Source organism: Momordica charantia, assembly GCF_013281855.1.
Source record: "Momordica charantia cultivar OHB3-1 chromosome 3 unlocalized genomic scaffold, Mcharantia_2.0 BLBB01000003.1, whole genome shotgun sequence".
Taxonomy (NCBI): Eukaryota; Viridiplantae; Streptophyta; class Magnoliopsida; order Cucurbitales; family Cucurbitaceae; genus Momordica; species Momordica charantia.
In genome coordinates, this window is record NW_028275161.1 from 22230873 (window position 1) to 22254634 (window position 23762).

General features: G+C 32.5%; 2 protein-coding genes across 3 annotated transcripts; both read left to right on the forward strand.

Moving 5' to 3' along the window:
• Positions 1 to 10897: 10897 nt before the first annotated feature.
• LOC111009026 (CDT1-like protein a, chloroplastic) lies at positions 10898 to 16258 on the forward strand. The gene is made up of 8 exons (XM_022281935.2): positions 10898 to 11226; positions 11744 to 12032; positions 12447 to 12566; positions 13441 to 13666; positions 14448 to 15219; positions 15298 to 15388; positions 15739 to 15807; positions 15997 to 16258. Exons 2-7 carry the CDS (start codon positions 11812 to 11814, stop codon positions 15791 to 15793), a joined length of 1485 nt encoding a protein of 494 aa, XP_022137627.1. The 5' UTR covers positions 10898 to 11226; positions 11744 to 11811; the 3' UTR covers positions 15794 to 15807; positions 15997 to 16258.
• Positions 16259 to 17133: 875 nt separating this feature from the next.
• LOC111008570 (disease resistance protein RPV1) lies at positions 17134 to 22564 on the forward strand. Of its 2 annotated transcripts, XM_022281307.2 has the most exons (6): positions 17134 to 17516; positions 18225 to 18774; positions 19414 to 20509; positions 20629 to 20904; positions 21004 to 21672; positions 21815 to 22564. In XM_022281307.2, the coding sequence occupies exons 2-6, from the start codon at positions 18284 to 18286 to the stop codon at positions 22289 to 22291; spliced, it is 3009 nt and encodes a 1002-aa protein (XP_022136999.1). In that variant the 5' UTR covers positions 17134 to 17516; positions 18225 to 18283; the 3' UTR covers positions 22292 to 22564. The 2 variants fall into 2 exon arrangements, with proteins under 2 accessions (XP_022136999.1, XP_087978170.1); XM_088122044.1 differs by lacking the exon at positions 17134 to 17516 and having other exon boundaries at positions 18542 to 18774; positions 19638 to 20509.
• Positions 22565 to 23762: the final 1198 nt, after the last annotated feature.

Here is a 23762-nt window from a genome sequence, read left to right on the forward strand (position 1 = left end):
GAGCGTGTAAATAAGTTATCATACACTGTAGTATTAACTTTTTACCATTTATTTAAGTAAATTTTCTTAAAACTGGTACTGGGAAAAAAATAAAAAGGCATTTTAGAAGCAAATTTTCAAAACAAAGTCCTAAATATATCATTATTAGTAGTTTAAGTAGTTGACCTAGCAAGAGTGGACTAAACCCATGATATGACCTTTTAAATTTATATTGGTAGTTGTAACAACAAAGTTTTCTCTAATTTTAGAGTTTTTTTTTTTTTTTTTTTTTTGAGAATAAGAGTCAATTTAAGTATTGAACATTGGTAATGTCCTGAAAAATTAAAGTTAACATAATCTATTTAGTCGATGTTATTGAGTTGGATTAATGATTTAAACTTTCTTCATTAATTCTTAAAATGAAAAATACTGTTAAATATCACTGCAAGGTTAATTATATTCTTCTAAGTGCTGCCTATGCTGGGGCCTGGGGGCATATTCGTAACCTGACCACACACTAGACTTATTAGTGCTAAATTTACTTGGTGCTTATCCCACCATATCCATTTAGAGATTTTTATTAGTTTATATATATATATCTTCATTGTATTTCAGAAAGTTATTTACGTAAAACAAAGGGATGAGATTATACAAATCAGGCGCGTGAAAGTTGATAAATGAAGAAACAATACTTAGTATTTACCGTCAGCACTTCGTTTTATGTTGACTACAGATAAAAAGATAACTTTTCTAAAAAAATTGACAACTTTTAAAATTTTAAAAAAATAAAAAGATAGGATTTTTTTTCTATATTTATCTTTTTTACTTGTCAAAAATTTAATAGTGATTAGCAAAATATGTAAGTCTGACAGTAAGTTCATTGTCAAAATCACTCTCCTTTCTATCGATCATATTTGCAAAATAAAAAATTAATTTTAGGAAAGTTTAAGAGGTAAGGTATCTCTTTGACAGTAATTTTAAAAAATCAATTATATTTAAATCCCTTTTTTCGAAACTACTCTTTCATTACTTCGATAAGTCACACTCTTGATAACATTTATCACTTATATAATTGAGTCTTAAACTTACAAAATCTCCAATTTAGTGAGAAAAAAATTTAATAGAATTGGCCATAATCTCCTAAGAGTAGTTTCATTAGCAAGGACATATAATATTGGAGTTCTGACATAGAATCTCCCATTTTGATATCATGATAGAAATAGATAAACCATCAATCAAAAAACTTATCGATATTGAATTAGATAAATTTAATTCATATACAGATATCTCAAGACAAATTTTCAGGAGAATTTAATATAAAAAAATTTTTAGGTCTCCTCATGAGTGGTGAGAGCGATAATGATTATAAACATATATCAACCTTTTATGTTTAACGTTAAACACAGTCCAATGAGAATGTTCTAGAAATTTGGTCCAGTAGCCTTAAAGATTAATTAATGCATATTTTAAATGCGGAAAAGTTAGCTTCCATCTTCCCCCACTGCCAAAGAATGTTCCAAGGCATTGGTTACATTAGAAGACAACAAAAGAATAGTGTTAAAATAAAAAGCACACCAATATTTAGTACCCTATAGTTTAATTAAATTTGTACTCATATTTAATAGCAATTGGTACGTACGATACAAGATTTCATGATATTTTACTATTCGTCACCAGTCATCCCTTCTTCCTTATCCGGACAAAGGATTTCTTTAATTGCTATACCTACTTCGATTTTTAAATACTTCTAAAATCTTGTTAATATCAATGAAATTTGTTGGCGAAGAAATTTGATAGATAAAGTTAATTGTACTGATTCAATACACGTCGATATCAATAGACGATAATAACGTTTGAGAAAATGTGTGTACATAGTTGGTCTTGGAGTGAAAACGCGCTAAAAATTATTAGTATAATCTCCGCCAAATATCCTCCTATTGAGTTAATTAGAATTATTTTCAAGCATAATCATTAAATAGTCATACCTTATTGGCCACTTCTAAGAGGAGTGAACATGAAATGATATAAAGGAGTGCCCTACTTTTTAAATCACATTATAACCTATATTAAGATAATACAATAAATCATATATATACACTTTAACGACAATGAATTTGTAAGATAGTTACTTGATTTTGTTGTTGTTATGAGTGAAGTAAAACTCAAGAGTATGGATTAAACGATAAAACCTCGAAAAGTCAAGTCCAGATATAAAATAGTCGCCTAAGAATTTAGAGGTCGAGACTTAAGAAGCAGACCTGACTCAAGAATCAAGGACCATGGCCCACAGACAAGCAGTCCGTAGGTTGGCTAGTCGACTTGGCCAAGCCACAAGACCAGGGTAGGTCTTTCACTCTTTTTTTTTACGTCAATAGATGAGTGAAGCGAAGGGACCTCAGACCGGTTGGTCAGCTCGAAATAAAAGGTTCAGAAAGTCTAGTTATTAAAAACGAATAAGATATCATACCTTATGATCTAGAGAGTCCAGAGAAGAGATCATGGAGAAGATATCCTAGTATCCTTAGATTTTTTCTCTCCTTTATAAATAGAGAGAAATTATTAAGATACACAACCCTACTATTTGCTATGCTTCACACAAAACTTCAATTATAACCTAAGCATTGGAGCGTGTGCATGTGTAATCTTTCTGTTAGGTAGGTTCTGTCGAATCCCTTTTATTCTAGAAGATTGTTGTAAATTTTGATAATCCTCATAAACCAAATTTATGCATCAAAAGTTGTGATTATATGTAGAAACTTGATATCTTCTTCATCATGCATTGTGAGAGAGGAACGCCACTGTCCATATAATCATAAAGAAAGATATAAACGAAAATCTCATTGTTTGGTTTTTAGGATATTTTAGACTGATTGCTTGATATGCATCATAAAGATTTTAGCTTTCATATGTTGATTTAGTTTGTATATGTGAAAGAAACTCTATTTCAATGCACATAGTATATTATGAGTGTAATTAGTTCGGTTCGACCCACTTGTGAGGTTGAACCAAAAACAAATAAATGATTTACATAAAAATTGAATTGAATGGTCAGCGGTCCACAATCGAACCTAAACGAACCAAGCTGACCATAATCCTTAATTGCATGAAAGACGACAAACGAAAAAATACATAATTAAATCAAATAAAAAACTTTAAGGCTGTCACGAAAAACAATTTTGCTGCAACCACACCAAATCAGCGTCCTTCTCTGTTAACGTCATTATTAAAAGAAAGAGGTAAGTAGGAATTAAATTTAATGAGTCATGGGTGGAATCAATTTATTATAATAAAATTATTGGTTCTAAATTTCGAATATTACAAAAGAAAACAACGTCAAACAAATAATTGAAGCTGTACAAAACGACACCGTACATTAAATAAGGGGATACTGAGAAAAACGCACGTAGCAGTTAAAATCTAAATTGGTCCTTTCTCAGAGAAAAAAAAAAGGAAAAATCTAAATTGGTCACCAGTCACCACTAACTTAGATAAAGAAAAAGAAGAGCCTCACAGTCACGGCGATCCCAACCACAAAATTAACCTAAAAATTAATTGCCGTGGCGGTGTGAGACCTTATGAAAAAAATCGGGACGATTAGTTGTCGCTAGCGTCGGAAAAAGCGTACGACGCGCCGTTGGAGTCCGACAAGAGGAAAAGGCCGATCCTATTAATGCGTTTTCCTCGCCGATAAGTAACTCCGTCCTTTCAATTATTCATTCCGCATGATTGCTGAGGCTGGGGCCGCCCCAAACGGTTCCCACACAAAATTCCCATCTCTAAATAGAAATACTCTCCGCTTCCTTTAATGGCTACTATATATATATATATATATATATATATATATATATATATTTTCGAGGCTTTGGAATTTTAATCGATAATATACGATAGATCCGTTGGAGAGAACTTATGATTTTTGGTCATCCTATCATAATTATAAAGCTAAGAATTAGTTTGGGTACAACCTTCCATTATAAAAAATAGTCCATTCAAACACAGTTCAATTGTATAAGAACTCATTTAATCCTACACTTCTGTAATTCGAACTCAAAAACAAGTACGAAATGTCTAGTGACCATTTTATCCCTATTTGTAAAATTTTTACACAGCTTTTATACAATATGAAAATTATTTAATGTAAATTTGTGATTATATTTTTTAAAAATCCAGTGAATAAGGTATCATTATGATTGAAAAAATAAGATGTCAACATGAGCACAACTCATCGATAATTGACATATATTCCTTCTATCGAAGTTGAAATTAAATACTTAAACTAGTTGAACTTAAGTTCATGGGTTGGGCGGGGCGAGAACCACATCCTCATCCTCATCCTACCACTCATTTAATTCTCCATCCCGTGAAATTCCCCAAAAAGTTTTGCAGGGATTGGAGTGAGGGTTGCCCACTGGGGATTGAGTTCCCTACCGGGAATTTTTTTCATTTATTTTTTTATTTTTAAAATTATTTATCAATAAATATTATTTTCTTAAATTGTTTTTATTCAATTATTTAATATATGAAGTCTAATTCCTTCAACTATATATATTAGGTAGGTGGGTAGAGAAAAATACATGTTTTTTTCAATACATGTATATATATAAAGAGGCTAATATAATTATTTTAGTGTGTATATATATAGATATTAAAAAGAACACGCGGGACGGGGGACGGGGAATGGGCCCGCAGCTCTATGATAAAAATGAACCTATCTAACTGAGCAATGCTTATACTGGCAACTATAATTTAAAAGTATTCTATCTATTTTATTTTATTTTGCACATGAATGAACCCAATTCAAATTAGACAACGTTATGTTCTTTTTTTCACACTTCCCAAAAATTCTCTTTTTTAAGCAATAAAGTTTTGTTTTATTTTTCTGTTGTATCCCAGCAAATCTATCTAGATTTTGAATCATGGCCTATATCATCATTGCTCACATTTCCATTTCAATAGGTAAACGATTAAGATTTTATTTATTTTTGGTAAGTTCTTATTGACTTTTAAAAATTTATATATTTTTCCTCAAGACCATTTTGGCAATTGCCTTGGTTTGGTTTGTTTTGTCAAGTCTGCATTTCAGTGTTTAGATTCCTTACGTTTTCAATAACACTAACACTTAGCTGCAATAAATTCTTTTCTTTTCTTTTTTTATTTGTTGGTCACAATTACCAACAAATCGCCAAACTCAAATTGTGTTCTTTTTGTTATTCAACTAAAAAAGGAAAAAACTGTGTTCTATTTTTGTTGCACGTGGCATGAACTTATCTCGATTCATATTAAATCACAAATTATATATAAAAGAGGTCGGATTTGATGCAGAAAACACGCATATTGAATTGTCAAATGGGTAATCATCACAAACTAATTTTGGAGATAGCCAATCGAATGGGAAATTCCTATTTAAATTGTATATATTAAATTACAAATTATATATAAAAGAGGTCAGGTTTGATGTAGAAAACACACGTCATTAAATTGTCAAATGGATAATCATCACAATCCATTTTAAACTAATTTTGTAGCTAGCCAATCTCTAAGGGAAATCATAATAATAGTTAGATTCTTCGTCTGAAGAAGATTGATTTTACTAAAATCACTGCTATAAATTTTGACATCAATGACAATTAAAAACTGTAAATTTCATCGTAAAAATTTACTTCCCTCTTAAATAAACATTTCTCTTGTTTTTCAACAAGGAAATATTGACATTTGTTAGTCTCATAACGAAATACACACTTTCAAGTTTTAAATTTCATCCCAAAACTTCACTTCCTTGTTAAGGGGAAACAAAGGATGCTTTTCCCTGTGAGCATAATTGGAAGTTAAATATGATTGATCAACTTCGTAACTAATACTTTAATTACTCCTAGTATTTTCTTTTTACTACAATACAATTGGAGAGAAGGGCTCCTGTAAACATAGCATAATCTAGCGGTTAAGGTATTTGCTCCTTTCCGGTCGACTTCTCTCACTCTCATATTTTTGGTACTAAATTAAAATAATAATAATAATAATAAAAAGAACACAAGCCAAGTCAAAGTTGAATAGTTTGAACTTGTTTTCTTTAAATTATTTAGAATTTATCTTGGATGAGTAAATCAACCATAATAATGAAGCGTGGTTTTTTAAATATATATTAATTAAATTTGGGCCATGAGTGAAATTTCTCCCATTCTTGAAAGTATATATTTTCCTTTTCAAATGCTTTATGTTTAACTTACGACTCATATGTCACAAGACTCATAACAGACAAATGGAAGACCAAAGTTGATGGAACGTAAAAAATCCATAAATCCCAAAGCACTTTCTTTTGTCTACGTCGTCCGAGCGTCCGAAAGAGAAAGATGGACTAAAAACGGCACCGTCCAAGCCTCAATCGTCATTCCACGTGGCATCGTAACCACATGACGTCATCCTATGGCACATGGTCGAAGTGCAAACGACTTGTCGAACAGCTCCTGATTGGAAGCGTTGAAATGCGAGCATCCATGGGCGGTGATACGATGGATCGAAAAAGAACTAAGAAGTTCAAGAAATAAATAAACAAATCAAAAATAATTTTAAATGTACGATATTTATTTATGGAAAGTGACGTGCAAGGATGGACACGTGGCGGATTCGCTAAGTTAATTGGCAACGGTGGCGTAATACATTTAATTGAGCCACCACGTGACGGTACCCGACCAATCAAAAGAGATTGTTCCCGAGCCATTCAGTGGGCGACACGCGTACAAGGTTGACAAACTGAAATCTAAATGTAGTTTTGCTGTAGGACGCAACGTGGAACTCGTTGGTTGGGCGGATGGAAATTGTGACACGTATGAGTAATCATGCGTGGGACCCATGACTCACCTTGTTGGTTGGGCCCACTTCATCGACTGTTTGTGCCTTGAGTAACATGGATTCCTACAGCGCAAAATCTAAGTCAATTCCTCAAAATAAATATTTTTGCTTTCTTCCGGGGCTGACGCATGGCATAATCAGATATTTTGTAGCTACATCGACATTTAATTTAAGGCACGACTGTTGGCACGATTTTCTTTTTAAATATATCAATTATGAGAATGAAACCTCCAATTATAAATGATGTTTTTAATGTCTTAATTGAGGGCTTGTAGTTATTCTTCGGGGAAAAAAATGAAGGCTTTGTCGTTATTACATTGCATGAATTACAGACTATTGAGTAAAGTAAAACTAAAATATATGAACCAATTGGAAAAGTCTTAGCAATCACTTTAGGTCATCTAAGACCTTTGGGTTTAGGAATGCTCTCTTCTGTAGGGGCGGTGAGACTACGAGTTAGATTGTTGCCACTAAGAAAGTTAAGATGAATTCATTTAAAATCTCCTATTTGTATATGGGTTTGGATTTCATCCATTATCTTAATTTGAACTTCATTTTCAAATGATCTCATCATTATGATCAGGATTGTGAACTATCAAGGAGACGATTCAACTTAGATTGGACGTATTTTCCTGCTTCATGCGCAAAATTGATGTCTACCTTGAGTGTTAGGGCTTCCGCTAGTTCTATTGGGATAGTGGTCAATTGGTGAGTGATTTTAGCTGAAACCATTATCAAGCCATTAAAGTCTTGGATACTTGTTAACTTCATACCAGTGATGATGACTCGTTTTGGGCTGATCCGGACACTCAGGAACCTCGGTTCTTGACAAATTTATTGAAATTACAAAGACTAAATTTGAACATTTAAGAACCTGTTTAGTAATGTTGTTATTTCTCGTTTCGTCTTTCGCAATCAAGAAAAACATAATTGTATTTGACAATGTTGTTTTGTTTTGTTTTTTTGAAAAAGAAAGAAATGTTTTTGTTAACTACTTCTTGAATATTATTCTCTAAAATTTTAAATTAAAAAAAAAGTTTATGCGAAAAATAAAAAATTTAAATTCATGTTATATATATTCTAAAGTGATAAAATGATACATTTATTTGTATTGTGAAAATGAACATGAACCAAAACAATAAACTTAATTTTTAAAATATTGAAAATGAGAAACAAGAAAGGAAAACGTTATTAATCTATAAAATATAGAGACTAAAATAGAATAGTCCTAAAATACATAAATCAAAATATTATTTTAACCTATTAGAAAAATCTAAATACCAAATTGATATTTGAATTATAAGACTTGTTTAATTTTATTGCGCTCTCTTCAAGGTTAAGATGTGGCAAATTTGTAGTCACTAGATCATACATCCAAAGACAAGATGTGACAAATTTGTGGCCATTAGAACATGCACTTTGTCAAAAGCCAAAATGTGGTAAAAATTTGTGGCCACTATTATTAACAATCCCACGTGAAAAAGATAAGAAACATAACAAAAATTTATAATATAAATAGATTACTTTCATTATCAATTGGTTTTAAGATTGAACCCAGTAAATATCAATATAGATTATTAACTTTTGTCTAAGGTCAAGGTGACAATTTTGTGAACGTTTTATTTATGAATACAACAATTAGAGGTGGAGGATTCGAACTCATTGTCTCTTAGTCAGAGACATGCGATAATTACTGGTGAGTAAGCATGTTGACAATTTTGTGACCAATTGAATTTACTTTATGACGAAGTATATTTAGACTATAAATAAGTGGGCACCCGTTGTTGGAGCTATTTACTTTTATAGTAAAATTCTTAATCTGTTCCTGAGTTTTTTTTTTTTAAAACGTCTTCTTCGTCACTACTTCTCAATCTATCGTAGTTACGATCTTACACTATTTGGTGTCAAAATAATTACGAAAGTTATGAGTTGTGCTATATTGTCCGGTAGTGGTAGCTGTGCTCTCCCTTTTCTTTCTTTTGAGTGGGTCTCCATTTAATCAACCCTTCAAAATCATTAAATTTGGAAAGTGCTCCGACAATACGCAACAGAGACACCCATTTCTCTTTCCCTTTGAAAAATGCTTGACGACTCTTACGCTCAATAGTTAATAGAAAATTCACGTGGCCTTTTCTTTTCTTCCTAACGAAAATTAAGTTAAAATATGAGTTTGTTCGTCGAATTTTTTAAATAACGTTTGCTGCTGAATTTAATGGATTTTAAACAATAATTTTGTGTCTAATATTTTTAAAAATACACGTGCCATTTTATAATTATTTTGTTCTAATTTTATATATTTAATAGTCATGCTTCTTTTATTTTTAATAATTTTATTAGAAAAATTTTTACCTAAATATATTTGAATTTTTAGTCAAATTTAAAAACAAAAATAAAATTTTGAAAACTACTTTTCCTGAGTTTTAAAATTAGTAAGCCAATCAATTTTTTCCTTTTTTCTTTTCTGCTTGATTATGCCTCGTAAGTTGTGATTATAGTCTTCCATTACATTTATTATAATATTGTAATTTATATTTTCCTAATAATTTAGTATTTTACAAGCTAATATATTTATCAATGATTAAATTTTAAATTTGTAATATATATATATATATATATATATATATATATATATTTTATTAGTACAACATGTTAGGGGTATTCAAACTCACAGTCTCTTCGTTGCTATGCTCGTTTTGGGAAATTTGTAACATTTATTAATTAATGATAGCATAAAACTTGTTATGTAGCGTTTGATTTTAATTTAATGTAATATGGAAAATTATATTAATATTGTAATATCTGGATATGAAAAATATTAACCACACATGTCATTGGTATGGTTCCTTATTATTATCATTCAAAAAATATTAATATATGTATTTGTAATTTTTTGTTTGATGATATCACGTTAGTTTCCATGTATTTTATTTATATGATGTATAATTATTTTCTATGTTTGGTAAGAAAGATGTTCATGTACTTAGAATTTGTCAGGTGGATTTTTCTGTATTGTGCAAAATTTAATGAATAATATATATCATATATTCAATGTATACTTGTATGTAAACCATCATGGTGGGACTCTAGATAAAAAGTGATTTTTTTTTTCACAATATAGACCACCTTTGAAATTCGGATCTCAAATAGGGGTAATCACGTACTTATCAAGTCTTAATTTCTGAATTTATATTTTGGACTATGATTTTGGGCCTGACCCAATAATACGCAAGAATTCATATGAGATGAGGAAAAGGGCCTGGCCCGATGGCCCACTATCCCCAACTGGCGGGTCATCTTTTGGGACTTCCAACGGTAAGAGAAGAAAAAAACGAAGAATGTATTATGAGATAAAGATAACTACGCTGAGTACATCTCACAGTCAGCCGCAAAAGATACGTGTATATATATATATTTTCAACGTCCAAAAGATACATATAGTTGTCAAATATATATCTCCAATTAAAAGGCTGTGAGTACATACAGTACTTAAAAAAATGAAATACATATAGTTGAGCTGAAAAGAAAAGAACGTATAGTTTTATATCATGACTTGATAATATTTGGAAGCATATATTAAGAAATACAATATTATGTCAACTCGGCCAAATGGAGCGTAGCTTAGTGTTAATTGATATATATCTCAAACAAAAAGATTATGAGTTCGATCCCCACCTCTACATGTTGTATTAAAAATATATATTTTTTATATCAATTCAAACAAAATTTAGTGAATAAAACAATTATTGCCATTTTAAAAGTCAATAATTATAGGTATTGATGCGAGGTTCCGTCGAGCTACTGAAATCGACCACATAACAACTTGGACGAGCTGTTCTCGGAGGAGAATTGCATACCTAAACGAGTGACACAATGTCCCTTTTATGGGTAGGTCTCTTAAGGAGAATTTGGGTTGATTTTTTGACTGGTTATGGCCTAAAGTTCGATCCCAAATATAATTTTTATTGGGTTTTCTTGATGAATCTGACCCTTTCGAGCTAATTTGGTTGATCCACACGTCATATTTTTCCCTCTATATACTTGTGATTTTTTTTTCTCTCTCACGATACCTTGCAACATTGGACTAAAAAAAGAGAGAGAGACAGTATGGAAAAGGAATGCATGAATATCTTGAAAAAATATAAATATTTTACCAGAAAAAAAAGCGACAATTTCTGATATACATATAATATAATAGCGACAATTTCTTATATACATATATATTTATGGAAAGAATATGGCGGAATTTGGACCGAAGGCAAATTTTGAAGCAGAGGTTTCCCTCCCTTCAGCGATCCACTGGTACGCCTACGCCTTTCCTTAGGAGCTCCCCACATTGCTGCTGCTCTGCTCGTATGATGCTTTCTTAGAAAGCGAATGTTCAGATTTCCATTTGGTTTGAAGGTACTTTTGCCTTTTTCTTCAAAGCGCTCCTCCAGTAATTCTTGATTTTATTATCAGTTCTTCCCATGACGTTTGTGCAATTTCGAACCACCTGTAGCATTAACAAATAGAGATGTTAAATTTTGTAGCAACTTTTTTTTTGTTTTCACTCACTTTCTTCGCCACTATCAACTGTTTCTTTAATTTCTGAGAGATTCTCCCTCATCGGCAGGTAATTGGGAAAAAAGCATGTATTTCATCAGATGTCTGTAATTTAATTTTGGGTGAAAATACATCTAGCTAATTTTCTGTCGTCCAATTATGAACTTATTTTTCGGATTGGGAAGGATGATCCGGAAAATTAATAGAAAGTTCTACTCATGGAACTATTCCATATGAAATCCTTTGAGAATTTGAAAATGTTTATTTTTACTTGTTGATTTATTTTTCAGATTGACAAATATAGTGGCACAAAGTCGGACGAATTTATTTATTTTGATTTATTTTGTTTCTTTATTTAAAGTTATCTCTTCTGCAGGTAGTCAACAAGTTCTGAGAAAGAAGTGATTCCAAGGATTTAGATTCAATCTGTGCTACGATTAAAGAATGGGCGAGAAAACATTTGAAGATGATGGTCAAAATGTCTCAGCCATTGAAACTAATCCTTCTACTGATAAATCAAAAATTCCATTCAACGTTCCACCACAGAAGGGAGGAATTTCTGGTGTCCAGAATTCAGACTGTAACATTGCATGTATGACACCAGAGAAAGCAGATGAGTACTTGAAAGGCAAATTGAAGGAGGAAGAGATCAAAGTTCAAGAAAAGTAGGTATATTTAATAAATGCAATTTCTAAAAAGTTTTAGGTCTAAATCTTTTTTTGGTTCATACTCAGTTTAAAATGTTTTGTTTTAGTTCATATTACCTTAAAAACTATTTTAGTTCCATCTAACAATTTAACAAGAATCTAAATACAATTGGAATTTGCATCTAACATACTATATGTGGCTTCAAACACTTGTTCATATAGATATCCATTCATTAGGATAATGAATAAAAGATGTATTTATGCTAGTTATTTGTTAAATGGTTTATTTAAAATTTAATGACAAAACTAAAATGATATTTATTGAAGGTTGAGGGACTAAAACATAATGCAAAATAGAATAAACTAACATTTAAACAACATTTTATTACTATAAATGTGGCATAACTTAAATCTCCATCTGATTATTTGCAGATGTCAAACCATTGTAAGGTTATTTTCTTGCATGATTAGCTCACTGAGGTTGCTTGGACTGCGTAAAAAGTTGTCCACCTTTAAAAATATATCCTGCATGGTTTCGGCTATGACAAAAAGGTATATCATAGCATTTGATTTTGGATTCTGTTGAACTTTTATGCTGGTGTTTGAGTGCTGAACTTAACCGATCAATGACAAGCAATCTATTGATGGCATGCCTGAGCTACTAGTTTCTTCGTGGTTGCAAATTGAAATGGTAGGTTGAAAGATGATAAATTGAACACATGTGAAAAGGTAGAGTATTTAGACTAGATTATAATGACACCATTTTCTCTAAGGGTGCAGGTCGAAATTAAAAGAATTGAGGATTTTTTTGGTTTTGATCATATCGGTTTGTTTTTGGTTGGTTTATGTTGGTTCAATTGGTTTGAGTGGGGCGGTTAGTTTGGTTTCAAGAAAATAGTTTGGACATAATTTTTTATCTTTTGGCACAAAACCAACTTAAACCCATTCACTTACGCCCCTAATTTTCTCTAACAAATACCTTAAATTCTTCTAAGCATTGCAAAAACCCCCCTGCCTAAAATTTTGCTAGTTTTTTTTACTTCTTTGGAGCAAAGACTATTACCTCTTATTTTTTGTATTCGAATATCAGTATAGAAATATTAAGAATATTACTAGGATGTTAATACCAAAACCATGCACTTTGAGAGCCTAGATACTAGGATGTTAATACCAAAACCATGCACTCTGAGAGCCTAGACTCTCCCAAATTTACTCTTTTGAGTTTTGCCTATACCTCATTTCCCTAACTTCCTCTATTTATAGCGACTTTGCCCCTAGTAACTACCCTTATGTTACTGCTAGTATCCTAATAATATTTCTAATATTTCCATACTAATATTCCTAACATGTTCATGTTTCAACTTGTACGAATATTATAGAAGTCCGAATACTAAAATTTGGACTGTTGTTTCCTTTTCTTTTACAGAAAGTTTTTTCACAGGCATCTAGCACAGATAGTATATATCATTCCAGAGGCAGTGAATATTGAGAAAATGATGATTCATGACATGAGAACATTATGCATGAAGCCAGAAATGGTAATCAGTCTGCAGTTGGATATTGTAGAAGGTCACTCTGAACATTCTGATTTTCTGGCATTAGGCACACTTTTCACTTCAAGGGTAAAGAAATACTTTGTCTTGCATCCAGAGGTACTTCTCTTCTCTACATAAATACTAGGAAGCAATTGAGTTTAAATAAAAGCACGAACGACTATTTTCTGGATCCACTGAGATCTGTGTGGCCATACAAGCATTCAACAGTATAATGAATTGTTGAGTTATAGAGTTGTCTTGGTGGTAAGAAATTACGCTGTTTAGAGATTTCTTCCAAGATCTCTGGGGTTCAAGCCTTCGGGTTAAAAATTTGATGGCTTAAAACTTTTGTTGTCTCCCAGAGTTGGCTTTGGGATGGGCAAATTTTTTCGATAATTAGTGGGAATGGACTATGTACAAGGAGAGTGGGCTCCATACCCCAGTTACACAAGAAAAAAAAAACTGTACATTAAGGCATGTTTAATAACAATTTTGTTTTTAAATTTCTTTTGTTTAGAATTATGCTTTTTATTCCTTACAATTTCTTTGGTATGATTTTCACTTTTTCTAAAAAACCAAATTTAAAAAACAAAGACAAATTTTTAGAAACTATTTTTTTAGTTTTTAAATTTGATTTAGATTTTAAAAAGGTAGATAACAAAACAAAGAAATGCATAGGTGGAGGTAGTGTTTATAAGCTTATTTTTCTAAAATAGAAGATCAAAAATAAAAATAGTTACTAAATCGGGCCTAAATTATTATGAAACAGGGTCTAATTCACCAGTGAGGTCTATACTTTTTTATTTTTGTTATGTTGTTGCATTCTAACCTCTGACTTGTTTCCCAGAGAAGGTTTTATTTACACGCGTGTTGACTGTTATTTTTATTTGGCAACCAGAAAAGTGAAGTTCCAGAGGGTCCACTGCCAGAGCCCTTCAACCAGAGAAATCTTATGCTCTCTCTTTATCAATCGTCTGATAGTTCTTCAGAAAAATCTCAGCAAATATCCGTAGAAACCAATTCATATTTTGAAGAATCTTATCCACCTTCGTCATTCAAGAGATATTTCTCTAAGCAAGCTGTTCCTAAAGCAGAGATATCAGAACCTGTGGCACCCTCTGCGGTTGATTTGCCATCCACTGCAGCTTGTGGTCTGACAGAACAGGACAGTAATGATCATTTGCTTGAAGATTTTCCAGCACAGTCAGTTTCGCCTCAAGCTGCTGACGAATCTTCTGAGAGTTCTCTTGCCAAGCCTGTAACTTCTGCTTCTAGCAGCACAATGACACAAACCCCGGCACAGTCGACACCGAAGAGATCTATGCTGCCGAGTTCTGATGTGAAAATGAAGATAGTCAAGAGCACAGGAAGTTTGTCTAAACCTGCAAAAAGGTTTCTCAACTTTTCTGGCATGGAAGGTGATATTGGCACATCGAGTTTCAGTCTGGATGATTTTCAATGCTATGATATCCATCGAAAGAAAGATTTTCATCATGATGGGCATTGCCAAAAGAATCGGACCAGTGGAGTAATTTGCCAAGAATCATCTTGCTTGCCTGAACTTGTTCGCGTTATTTATGACATTTTCAAGTCTGTCAACTGTTCTAATATTACCAAAGAGGAGCTCGTGCACAAAGTTATAATGAATAGCCTTGATGTCACTGAGAGAAGTAAGCATGGTTTTATAAATAATGTTAGAGGTTAACTTGATTTGAATTTTTTCTTGACTACCTGTTCTTCCCTTGCAGGAGAAGTGGAAGAGCAAATTGAGCGGCTGGAAAAGCTGGTTCCAGATTGGATCTCCAGGAAATTGACAGCAAGTGGGGATATCACTTTCAGGTGAGTCGTTCAAAATATGAAATATCTTTTATGACATATGACCAAATATATATATTATATATGATGATGGTATATGGGAACTAAGGGGGTAGGCTGGTTGGTTTTAAGTCAACCAACATTGAACCAACATATCGGTTATAAGGAAAATAAAAAAACCGGTGTAGAAATGAATTTCTTTTGAAAACTGAACTGAACACCCGATAGAACAGATGATGACACAAACCAAATCAGCAAAAAATGATAAAAGTCTACTCAAACCGCACCGACCAGCTATTTTTTGATTTTATACTTAGAAAACTGAATCAATGAATAAGTTTAGTTTTAAGGGAGATATTGGATGTTCTATGCAGCATCAACGCGATAGAAGGCTTGGAAACAGTGGTGGCAAAGACTGTTCGCACTTGAGAAGATATCAAAAGGTACCCTGTTTTTTAAGCATGTTGTTTTATTTTTGTCTTCAGCATTCAAAATGAACGGTTGTTATATGTATCCTATCTATGGCCTTTTTGCGCTTTGACCGACATCGGTGGAACCCTTAGATGATGCTTCTCATTGAAGAACTTCATTTTGAAACTCTGATGAACCTACATTTTGGTTTGCACCTGCAGGTGAGGGGATAAAATCGAAATGCTATGTCTCGTTAGTTTTGCAGCATTTACCGAACAACAGATAGCTTTCACGGTTACACGATATCAGTCGGTTGGCGGATGTAAGTCTAGGAAAGTATAGAAAAGTATTCGAGTGAGACCAAACCATGAAATTTACACATCTTATTTTAGAAAATACTTTCAACGCTAATTTTATTGACACATATGTTATGTTTTGAACAAATTTTAGACGCCTAATCAATGGTAATTGTTGGTTGCTTTAGATGGATGTAGTTTTATATCATGTCTTGTTTGGGGCTTGTTTGATCTCATGTGGCTGATTTTAGTGAATTTCTTAACTTGAAAGAATTGAAATTCAAGGAGATGAACTGATTGATGTAATTTTCTATAACTGGTAAGGGTAGAAATGGAAGTGAAAACTAGTTCTGTTTGGGCCAATGGACTAATATTGTTTGAAATTTAATTGTTATTGAGAATGAAACGTGAGATTATATGAGGCAATGCATGCCTAGCATGACGGGATCCAAATTTTAATTAGATATTATAATACGGTAACACCCACGATTCCTTTAAAATATTGAAGGATTAGTATAAGATAATTTTTTAACAATTGACTTTCACTTATTTGATATTGGAAAAAAAAGTTTATAGTTTTTATTTGGTCAAATAAATCAAATTGATTTTTGAATCTACAATGTGGAATTTGGCCTTTGATTTCAAATTTTAAATCTTAAATTAATAGAAATCATAAATATATTTTTTTATTCGCATAATACGAGACTAAAATAAAATTTTATGTTAAATTTAAGAATAAATGAAACATTTAAAATTATGAGAATTTTTTTTTATGGGAAACACAAACATTACAAGAATTAAAAATAAAATAAATATAAAAGTTAAAGAGGTAAAATTGGATTTTAAAAAATATTTTTGAAACTAAGGCGACTAATTATATAATATTATAAAAATAATAATTCTACAGCATTTATAATATATATGTTAATAAATTAATAAATATTATTTTGGATTGTAATGGGCAACTATTCTTTACCAATATATTAACATCTAATATTTTAAGATGAGATTCCATTTTCGAATATGGAACCAAATGGAAAATAGTTTTAAATTTACACTAATATATTATTTTCATATTTATGTTTTGAGATGATGAACTACATAGTATGCATGTATGCTTGTGCATATGGCAAGTTCGACACTGTAAGAGTGGAGAATCGCGAGATCGTCAGAATAGTTCCTCGATTTCTGATTCCGGCCGTCTGAGATTGCCACCGGACCTAATTTCCTGCATTAATCATGTCGTCGACTGACTACCAAAGGTTGGATGTTGGCGTACGCCTTCTGCTTGATTATCTGCCTGAGAGAGGTTTCGATACCAGCCAATTTTTGCCATTGTCAATACGTAAGAAGATATTGAATAGTCGCAAAATCCGAAGCGTCAGTCCGGTCAGGAGCACGTGTTCACATCGCGGCTTCAACCAGCCAATCGATCTCTGTCTAAGGTGTAAGAACTTAGAATTTTTGCAATATTTTAAAATCTCCATTCGAAGAACATTGAAAAACTTCATTATTTTTTTCGGAAGACTATTGTTTAATGTTTATATTTAACTTAAATTACAAGTTTGGTGAAACCTACCAAAACAGGAAACAAAACTGAAATTTTAGAGAGTTATTACTATTAGATATAAAATAAATTGAAAGTTCATTGATATTTTTAAAATTTTGAGAGTTGTTAAACGCGAAATAATTGAAAGTCTAGGACTTAGGCACAAGTGTAAAGTTTGTGTTGTAGTTTAACATTATATTTATTAATTTTTGAAGTTGGTCATTTGAGAATGCTGGAAAAGCATTTTATTAATTGATTTTACCTGAAGCTGCTGTTGTTGCAAATAGTGCAGATTTTCTGCATATATCAGCAAATTAGTTATAAAGTATCTGTATGGTTAGTTTTCCTCTTATAGGAAGTTGAATCTAAGATCGTTCATGTTTTTGCCTTTGGTTAGAAATTCAGAAGGTTTCATAACAATAGAGAAATTGTTCTTGCTTCTGTACCAAAATTTATTTCACTAGTTTTGACTTTTGGTTTAACCATCACATCACTTAATGTATATTGCGTTACTCCAAATATATTAATAAAGTCGATTTCAAAGATGACGATTGTCAGTTTTGAGGCTCCTTGAATAAGCTCTATAAGAACTTTGCTTCTGCAGGGAAATGTAAGCAGGATCATCAGATATTGAAAGCTTTCTAGCTTACTATATTGGGTGCCATGATCACTCAGAAATCTTCTCTGCCTTCTTTTGACGCCCCTCCCTGGAAATATGATGTCTTTTTGAGTTTTAGAGGAAAAGATACCCGCAACAGTTTTGTCAGTCATCTTTATGATGCCTTATGCCAGAAGGGGATTAACACCTTCATGGATGACGACATTCAGAGGGGCGAAAACATCTTTTCGATGCTTGATAGTGTCATCGAAGAATCGAGGATTTCAATCATTGTGCTTTCTAAGAACTACGCATCATCCACCAGCTGTTTAGATGAGTTGGTAAAGATCTTGGAGTGTCGAAAATCAAAGCGACAAACGGTTTTGCCACTCTTCTATGATGTTCATCCATCAGAAGTAAGAAGTGGGACCGGGACATTTGGAGAGGCTTTGGCTAAACATGAAGAGATGTCCTCTAATGGAGAGGATAGAGTGCAAAGGTGGAGGGCTGCCCTGTCTGAAATTGCAACGTTGGCTGGTTGGCATTTGCAAAATAGGTAACTGCTACTCTTTTATCTCTCTAAATGTTTTTATTTAATGAGAAACCATGCATTCATAGATCAAATGAAAGAATATACAGGCAAGAAAAAGGACAGCCCAACACAAATGGAGACAAAACAAAAAGAAAGAAACTATTACCAAAAAAGCTCCAATTATTGAGGACAATAGACAGATGATCAATACAAAATTCTTTGGTCACGGACACCCAAAGAAGGCCTTGAATCTAATTATTGTCCAAACCTCTCCCAAAACATCTCCACTCCTCTAAAAATTCTCTTGTTTCTCTGAGCCTAATGTTGCACAAAATCGCAAGATAGACTATCCTCCACAACATTCCTTCCTTGTCTCTAAACAAACAATGGAATGACGAAAACTATTACGAGCCAAGAGAATACCAAAAGTCCGCCCAAAAAAATGTTCGACAGCACCTCCTCCCTTTCCTTAAATGTTTGTAAAGCTCTATTCCAAAGATCTTATTGTACAATACCAATATCACAATCTCATGATGGGCTTATTTCAATGGTACTTCTGTCTGATCCCTACATGTATTGTTTTTGTCAGATTTTTGCTTTAGTATTAAGAGCTCAAATATCTTGTTTTTGTTTTTTCTAATATGGAAATTTTGTAATCGGTAGGCCAGAGTCCAAGTTCCTTCAAGATGTTGTAAAAGAAACTTTAAATAAATTGAACTGCACATTGCTATATATTGCTAAGTATCCAGTTGGATTAGAATCTCGCATTCAAGATTTATATATGTTACTGGATACGAAGTCAGACGATGTTCGCATGATTGGGATCTGTGGGATTGGTGGAATAGGCAAGACAACAATTGCTAAAGCTGTTTATAACCTAATAGCAGATCAGTTTGAGAGTTGCACCTTTTTGGCAAATATTAGAGAGCAATCCAAGCAGAAACTTGGCCTAATTCATTTACAAGAAGCACTTCTATACGAAGCACTCGGGTGTGATAATGTAAAATTGGGAAGCACTGATAAAGGAATTAATGTGATAAGAAACAAGCTCCGAAACAAAAGGGTCTTTTTAGTACTTGATGATGTGGATCAAACCGAGCAGTTGGAGGCATTAGCTGGTGGGCACGATTGGTTTGGTTCAGGAAGTAGAATCGTCTTCACTACAAGAGATGATCATTTATTAGTTTCCCATGGAGTTCAATACACATATAAAGTCAAGGAATTAAGTAATGAAGATTCTCTTAGGCTTTTCAGCTCGCATGCCTTCAGGAATCCTTGTCCTCCAAAAGGGTACGAGGAGTTCATTTCCTTTGTTTTAAATTATGCCAAAGGCCTTCCACTTGCATTGATGGTATTGGGCTCATTTCTCTGTGGTAGAAGAATATCAGAATGGAAGAGTGCTTTAGATAAGTTGAGAAGAATTCCTGATAAAAGAATATATGAAGTGCTCAAAATAAGTTTTGATGGCTTGGAGGACAATGAGCAGTCAATTTTTCTGGATGTTGCTTGTTTCTTTAAGGGAGAAAACAAAGATCATGTTGTAAATGTATTAGATGGTTGTGACTTTTATGCAGATAATGGAATCAGAATTCTCGTCGATAAGTGTCTTGTAACAATCGAGTACAACAAGCTCTGGATGCATGACTTGCTCCAAGAGATGGGTTGGGAAATTGTTCGTCAAGAATCCCCGAGATTCCCGGGTCAACGTAGTAGACTGTGCTTCGAAGAGGATGTTGCACATGTACTATCTGAAAACATGGTAAGAATTACTTCAATTCTTCTGTGTATATTTCTGATCAATCTAGAGCTTATATGTTGGGGAAAAAGTTATTCTCCTGTTTTTTGAAAAGTTCAACTCATGTTTTTTTATGACAACAGGGGACACATAATATTGAAGGCATCAAATTAGATTTGCCAGAGGCAAATGAAATATGCATAAGTGCAGAAGCCTTTTCAGAAATGAGAAGGCTCAGAATACTAATGATACACGATGCCCATCTATCTGGGAAACTTGAATATCTTCCCAATGAGTTAAGGCTATTGAAATGGTCTGGATACCCTTGTGCCTGTTTGCCTTCAAATTTCCATCCCAAGAAACTAGTTGCTCTTATTTTGTGGCACGGTCGCATCGAGTACTTGTGGAAGGATTTCAAGGTATTAACTTCACTCAAAAACATCATATAACTAATTACATACTGCTATATACTAGAGTACCTTAACCTAGATTTTGATTTATTTTACCTGATTTTTCAGGTTTTTAACAATTTAAAGATTGTGGATCTTAGCTTCTGCAAGTTCCTTGTTGAAATCCCTGATTTTTCAGGGATCCCAAATGTTGAGACATTAGACTTGAATCACTGCACAAGTTTAGTAGAGGTTCATGAATCTGTTGGTATGCTTCAAAAGCTTGCTACTTTAAGCCTCTTGTCCTGTTCTAGCCTTCAGAGACTTCCACCTAACATCAAGTTGAAATCACTGAGCAATCTTTTCCTTGCTGACTGCTCAAAGCTTGAGGCTTTTCCTAATATTCTAGAGAAAATGAAATATATTGAAGGTATACATTTGGAAAAGGCTGCTATTAGAGACCTACCTTTATCAATCAGCAATCTCATTGGACTTAAAACTTTAAACTTAGGATTCTGCAAAAATCTGGAGGTTCTTCCTTGTAGCATTGGCGAATTGCAGCATCTACAACTCTTGAATCTTATGGGTTGCTCGAAACTCCGAGAAATTCCAAAGCTCCCTTCCAATTTGTTATATCTTTGTGCAGATGATTGTAAATCACTGGAAAGTTACTCACAATTGTCTGAATTTATTATGCTCAATGCAGAAACTCCTTTAAGATTAGTCTTATCCTTCGCTAATTGCCAAAATTTGGTTGAGAATCAGAGTAATGATGCAGTGAAGTTCTCATCTAGTGAGGTTAGTGTATCTCTGGAAGTTCTGTCTGTTACTCTCATAACGGTTAGATATATAATAGAAGAAAAAATCACTTATACAGCGTAAAAGTGCACGAATAACTTCTCTCTCGCGTATTTTGAACTTGTTTTTTCTTATGCATCAGGGATCCATGGTTGATATTAAACTTCCTGGAAGTGAAGTTCCAGAATGTTTTGATTTTCATGGTGCAGAAGGTTCAGTTGCTCTCCAGATTGCTTCAAGTTTATATGGGAAGCCTGCAACCTGGTTTTTTTATGCAGTTTTCGGACCTGAGGACAGTGGTGAAGCTACTGGAAAATTTTCATGTGGAGTTGTTGTCTCCATCAATCACGAGAAAACTATAGTTTTTGAAAGATGTTTTAATTCTTTGGAATCTGATCATATCTGGATCATGAGCTTCTGCCCAGGTCCTTTGACATGGATCTTGAATGGCAAGCCTTGGACCCGATTCGACGTGTCGTTTTTGATAACTGCGGTATCGACAAAGGTTGCAGCAACCAAAGTGATGTTGAAGAAATGCGGGTTCCATCATAAATACAAGCGAGACAGTAATTTGAATGACTCTCCATTGGTTAGAAAATATGCAAAAAGAAGCCGTTAAAAAGCTGTTGGTGATAGTTTAACGTGATGTTAGAGACTAGAGGGAAAAAGTTCAATACTGAGATTATTATACTTCTTTTTGTTTACGCGATAATTGAAAGACATGGATTTTACATTATTTATAATATAAAAAGCAGCTAATAGAAGGGAGTACGGTACTCTCCCGTAGTACTCGAAATTTTATCAAGACTCTAGAGTTGAATGTCGTCTTGTGTAAAAAAATTTTAAATTTAGTTTTTTCTTTAGTTAATATATCCTACTTCTTTAGATCTCATATTAATTTCACAAATTTTTGAAATATCATTTTCTCCTTAATTAATATTAGAATTTCTTAGATCTTGGTTAATTACTGAGAGAAGAAATAAATGATAGATGTTTCGATGAAAAAAAAAAAGAAAAAATTTTTATAATATTAATATTAATCATTTTAAATTAATAAAAATTGTAATAAATATTTCAATTATTTATTGTTAAATGATGGGTGATAATAATGTTTCTTTGTGCTATTTATATTTTGTACTAATATATACTATCCATTGATTAATATCTAATCGCATTTTTATTCAAAAAACAAATAATGTTGATAAAAAAAACAACAAAATTTCTCTAATGTGATCCATGATTCTCATCTAGACATATTCTTCATACTCTACTTCTTAAAAAAAAAAAAGTGCGAAAAAGTCCAGATAGTTGTGAAATTGAGAAACACGAGAGGAAAAAAAAAGAGAAGAAATTATTAAATTGGTAAATATGAAAATTGGTTTTATGTTCCCATTGATATCTTCCTTCTTTCAATGTTTTTCATGAATCATAAAAATCTCTATTCATAGACAATTTGGACAGCATAAGGTATAAATAATTACACTAAAAATAGTAGCTAAACAAATGGAGCAATGGGCAATAAGACACGTGGTTCTTAGACACTAAGCAATGGACATTCTATGATAATGTATCTCACTCTTATCTCGATCTCAATATATATTTAGTTGGATTCCTTTAGAACAACAAACTTTCATACAAACTATAAAGAGGTCAAAATTAATTGTTTGTTTGTTTGCTACGAGAAAGTATAATTCCCATTGTTTAAAAAAAATATAGGAAGAGGATTAGACTTTAAGCAATAAAATATATAGGTATGATTGGAATTTGGCTTCCTTTGAAAGTAGAGCAATGATATTATTGTTAAATGTAATTGTGAAGCCATTCTGTTTTGTTACCGGACAAAGTTTTAACAATGGACTTTATGTCTCATTTGTCAGTTTAAATGCCAATAAAATTTGTTTAGAATTGAAAAAATACATATAAAATTATTTTTATTTCGAAAATATTATCCATTTAAAACGTAGAGAAGAAGGAAACTTCCTTGATGTATAGAATTCAAAGTCAACAATTTCCAATATCCAAACACATCATCTTTATATATAGCTACTAATTGCAATCACGTGACGGGCAAATATTTGACTTTAAATATA

Coding starts and splice junctions, on each gene's coding strand:
- LOC111009026 (XM_022281935.2), top strand. CDS start 11,812: ATGGGCGAGAAAACATTTGAAGATGATGGTCAAAATGTCTCAGCCATT. Junction 12,567..13,440: donor GTTTCGGCTATGACAAAAAG/GTATATCATAGC, acceptor TTTCTTTTACAG/AAAGTTTTTTCACAGGCATC. Junction 15,220..15,297: donor CCTTGATGTCACTGAGAGAA/GTAAGCATGGTT, acceptor CTTCCCTTGCAG/GAGAAGTGGAAGAGCAAATT.
- LOC111008570 (XM_022281307.2), top strand. CDS start 18,284: ATGATCACTCAGAAATCTTCTCTGCCTTCTTTTGACGCCCCTCCCTGG. Junction 18,775..19,413: donor GGTTGGCATTTGCAAAATAG/GTAACTGCTACT, acceptor TGTAATCGGTAG/GCCAGAGTCCAAGTTCCTTC. Junction 20,510..20,628: donor ATGTACTATCTGAAAACATG/GTAAGAATTACT, acceptor TTATGACAACAG/GGGACACATAATATTGAAGG.